Consider the following 5,000-nt stretch of genomic DNA (forward strand, 5'->3'; position numbering starts at 1 on the left):
AGAGAGAGAGAGGGAGAGAAAGAGGGAGAGAGAGAGAAAGAAGGAGAGAGAGAGAAAGAGGGAGAGAAAGAGAGAGAGAGAGAAAGAAAAAGAGCGAAAGACACCGAGCCTGTCCTCATGCCCTCGTCCTCCAGATCTACCTGATGGCGATGCTTCTCTCGTGGATCCTGAAGCGGCCGATCGACGAGCACGAGGACTATGACGACGACGAGGAGGAGGTCGACCTCGGGAGCGACGAGAAGTACCTCCACCGCCCGCCCTCCGCTGGGAGTGAGTGCCACCTCCTCGTACTCACGCACACGGACATACATACGCGCGGAGATACATGTGTACACGGGCACGTACAGAGACGCACGCACGCGGACAGGACACGTGCGGAGATACATGTATACACGGACACGTACAGATATGCACAGGGATATGCTCACAAAGACAAGCATATATACGGACAGAGACGTACACGGATACTCTTGCACACACATACACATACACGGACACACAATCATATATACGAACACGTAGAGAACTACACGGACGCACAGAAACGTACAGGGACGCACACGGATACCCACACACACACATGCACATACACGAACACGTACAGACATTGATATATTTTACGTAATATTTTTTATCTTTGTTTCCTTTATGCTTTATAAGATTTTTTTATTTGTTTCTTCCTGTCTTCTTTTACAATATTATTTGTTTTTCTTGAAATATGATAATATATCAAAGATAATGATAATAAGGTTAGAATTCACTTGATTCAAACGCCATTGTTATCAATATCAATCACCCTCACTGATAACGATAACAATTTAATAAAAAAATGACTTAAAATGAACAAGACTTCCCTCTTTCCCTCTCTCATTCCTCTTCCTCTCTCCCGCATCTTTCTCTCTCTCTCCTCCCTCTTTCCTCTCCCTGTATCCCTCCCACTCTCACTCCTCTCCCTCTTTTCTCCCTCACTCCTCTCCCTGTATGCCTTTCTCCCTCACTCCTCATCCTCTCTCTCCTCCCTTTTTCCTTTCCTTGTATGCCTCGCTCCCTCACTCCTCTCTCTCGCTCTTTCCTATTTCCTCTTCCTCTCTCCCTTCCTTCTTCATTCTTGTCCCTCTCTCCCTGCCTCATTCCTCTCCCTCTATCCCTCTCCCTCTATCCGTCTCCCTCTATATCTCCCTCACTCCGTCTCCCTCTATCTCTTCCACATTCCCTCCCTCACTCTCTCCATCATTCCCTTCCTCATCCCTTCCCTCATTCCCTCCCTCATTCCCTCCCTCATTCCCTCCCTCACTCCCTCCCTCATCCCTTCCCTCACTCTCCCTCCTTCCCTCCCTCACTCTCCCCCTCCTACCCTCCCTCACTCTCTCCCTCATCCCCCCCCCCCCAGGACCCCGCAACCGCTCGCAGATCCAAGTGGGGCCAGGGCTGAGTTCCGAGGAGCTGGCGGCGGCGAGGGAACGGCGAGAGAAGGAGCTAGCCATGCAGGACCTTCTGCTCGAGATCCTCGTGTACTTAATCTTCCTGTACCTGATCCTGTCCGTGAGCTACGGCGCCAGGGACCCCCACGTCTACTACATGAGGACCAATGTGGAGAATATCTTCGTGAAGACAGCGTCGACGACGTGTCCGGCTTTCGAGAAGGTGAGGGCGTGGGTGGGGATGGGAGGGAGGGAGGGAGAGAGGGGGAGAGGGAGGGAAAGAGGGAGGGGGAGAAGGAAGAGAGGGAGAGAGAGACAGAGAGAGAGAGAGTGGGGGAGAGAGAGAGAAGGAAGAGAAGGAAGAGAGGGAGAGACAGAGAGAGAGAGTGAGGGAGAGAGAGAGGGAGAGAAAGAGAGGAAGAGAGAGAGAAGGAAGAGAGGGGAAGAGAGAGAGAAGCAAGAGAGGGAGAGAGAGAGAAGGAGACACAGAGACAGACAGAAAGAGAAAAATATAGAAAGAAAGGTGGAGATAGCGAAAAGAGGTAGAGGAAGAGAGAAAGATGGAGTGAGAAAAAAAAAAGTAGTGAAAGAGAATGATAGAAAGAGAAAGATAGGAAGAGAAAGCGAGAGAGAAACCGAGACTAAAATCAGAATCAAGAGAGATAAGAAATAATGAAAATAATAAACAGAATGACCAAAACAGATCACTTACACGCCAGAAAACACAGCACAGGTAAATCTTAACAGAGCAGTGGACATTAGTGTTAAATGAATCCTGTGAATTATTATTAAATGATCTATGGCGTGAAAAAAGGGGGGGGGGGGAGGGGGGGGGAGGGGTGAACACAGGGCTTCTGCGGGTAAATAAGGCATCATTAATAATAAAAGTTTTTTTTCTAACGCACAAATTATATCAAAATGAGAGAGAGGTTTGCCTTTTTTTGTGAAATGTTCCATGAATAATTTTATATACAGATATTTTGTGCTTTTAAAAAATGTAATGCAACTATTAATGTTGCTACAATTATTATTATAACATTTATTGCTACTACTAATATTACTATTACTATAACTACTACTATTATTACCACATACAACCATTAACACTACTGTTGCTGCTATCACTACCACCACTACTACTACTACTACTACTACTACTACTACTACTACTACTACTACTACTACTACTACTACTACTACTACTACTACTACCACCACTACAACTATCACTACTACTACTATAACTACTACTACTACCATATCACTGTCACCACTACCACTACCACTACTACTACTATACTACTACTACTACTACTACTAATACTGCTGCTACTACATCTATCAGTGTGACCTTAGTAAAAGTAATGATAATGACAACCCCTCTACTTTACCCTCCCCTTGACCTTTGACCTTACCCCTACCCCTTAACCTTACCCTTTACCCCCTGACCTTACTCATCACCCTTGACCTTCCACTTTTCCTCCTTGACCTTACCCCTCCCCCTTGACCTTATCCTCTCCTCCTCCCTTGACCTTCCCCTCCCACTTGACCTTTCCCCATCCCTTTCCTCCCTTGCCCTTCCCCCTTGCCCTTATCCCTCCCTCTTGACCTTCCCCCTTCCCCTTTGACCTTACCTCTCCCTCCCTCCCTCCCCTTTGACCTTACCCTCTCCTCCCTTGACCTTCCCCCTTCCCCCTTGACCTTCCCCCTTCCCCTTTGACCTCCCCCCCTTCCCCCTTCCCCCTTGACCTTCCCCTTTGACCTTTGACCTTACCCCCTCCTCCCTTGACCTTCCCCCTCCCCCTTGACCTTCCCCCTCCTCCCTTGACCTTCCCTCTTCCCCCTTGACCTTTCCCCTCCTCTATCACCTTCCTCCTCCCCTTTGACCTCCCCCCTTCCCCTTTGGCCTCCCCCCTTCCCCCTTGACCTTACCCCTCCCTTATGACCTTACCCACTCCTCCCTTGACCTCCCCCCTCCCCCTTGACCTTACCTCCTCCTCCCTCCCTTCCCCCTTGACCTTACCCACTCCTCCATTGACCTTTCCCCTTCCCCTTTCACCTTCCCCTTTGACCTTGACCTTCCCCCTTTCCCTTTGACCATTGACCTCCCCAGGCCGTCCTCGAGAGCCACCTGTGGTGCTGGACGCGTGAGGTGTTGGTCCCCAGTCTGCTCGACACGCGGCTGTACACGGGGGAGCGCCGACCCCAGGACATGTGCGGGACGATAGCCGATCACGTGACCTTCCTCCTGGGTCATGCGATCTTCCGGCAGATTCGTATCCGGCCAGGTAGGGTGTAGAGCGTCCGGGAGGTGATTTTTTTTTTTCTCGCTTTTTTTCTCTCGTTTTTTATTTATTTATTTATTTTTTTTATTTTTTTATTTGTGTGTTGGTTGGATGGTCATTTTTTAAAATTTTAGAGGGAGGGGGGGGGGGGGTGTTTCTTCTTTCTGGTTGTTCTTTTCTTGTTTGTTTGTTTGTTTGTATGTTTTTTTTCTTTTTCCTTTTGCTTTTTTTCTTCTCCGTTTTTTTTTTCTTTTTCCTCCAGTTTCTCTTGTTCGTCATCTTCTTCGTCTTTTGTAGTATTTTAGGGAATTATGTAATGTTCTGAGGTAATGGGTTTGAATGGTCGAATCCTAAAGAAAATTTTGAAAATTAATATTTTTGTTTTTAAGAAGCAATTTTAAAGACTATTTTTTTTTTTATAATGGGTTCATGTTTTTTTTTTCGTTTTCTTTGTTTTTTTCTTCCTTTAGTCTTTTCATAGTTATTTATTTTTGTTGTTAATTTCTTTTCTTTTTTCTCTCTTGTTCTCTTTCTTCTGTTGTTTTTTACTTTCTCCTCTGCATCATCTTCTTCCGCCTCCTTCTCCTTTTCTCGCATTTATAAAGAAAAACAAAAATGATTTTAAATATCTATAATGCATTCTAAATCCGAATTAAGATTTTTTAATACCAAATGTTAGTCTTTATTGCAAATCATAAATTTCGACGCCAATTTTTCAATTTCAAAAAAGGACAGAGGAAACATATATCAAATAATAGTAGTGAGATAGCATGGAATTCAGTTCAGTAATTAATACAAATCGTTAATTACTGAATAGTATGGTTGGATGAGCTTTTTCTTTCTTTCTCTATCTATCTTTCTATCTATTCATCTATCTGTCTGTTTGTCTGTCTGTCTATCTTTCTGTTTATCTGTCTATCTATTTCTCTGTCTATCTGTCCATTTATCTCTCTGTCTCTCTGTCTATCTATATGTGTATCTGTCTATCTCTCTGTCTGTCTGTCTTTCTGTCTTTCTGTGTTTCTATCTATCTGTTTATTTGTCTATCTATCCATCTGTCTATCTCTCTATCTATAGCTCTGTCTATCTGTCTATCTGCCTGTCTCTTTATCTGTATATTTATCTATCTATCTGTTTATCTATCTACCTATCTATCTATCTATCTATCTGTCTATCTATCCATCTATCTATCTATCAATCTATTTTGTCCCTTTTGTCACCCCGTGTCTAATCTGTCTATCCAATCTATTTAATCTATCTATCCATCTCCTCCCTTCGTCCCAACCTCCTCATC

General features: G+C 44.7%; 1 protein-coding gene across 1 annotated transcript in view; it reads left to right on the top strand.

The window, feature by feature from the left end:
* LOC125038968 (polycystic kidney disease protein 1-like 2) overlaps positions 1-5,000 on the top strand; it is a 23,209-nt gene that overhangs the window by 15,444 nt on the left and 2,765 nt on the right. Inside the window, exons 13-15 of the mRNA XM_047632719.1 lie at positions 135-270; positions 1,391-1,644; positions 3,535-3,709. Of these exons, the coding sequence (XP_047488675.1) occupies positions 135-270; positions 1,391-1,644; positions 3,535-3,709 (565 nt within the window). The remainder of the gene's footprint in view (positions 1-134; positions 271-1,390; positions 1,645-3,534; positions 3,710-5,000) is intronic.

The sequence above is a fragment of the Penaeus chinensis genome, chromosome 1, assembly GCF_019202785.1.
Source record: "Penaeus chinensis breed Huanghai No. 1 chromosome 1, ASM1920278v2, whole genome shotgun sequence".
In the NCBI taxonomy this organism is placed as follows: domain Eukaryota; kingdom Metazoa; phylum Arthropoda; class Malacostraca; order Decapoda; family Penaeidae; genus Penaeus; species Penaeus chinensis.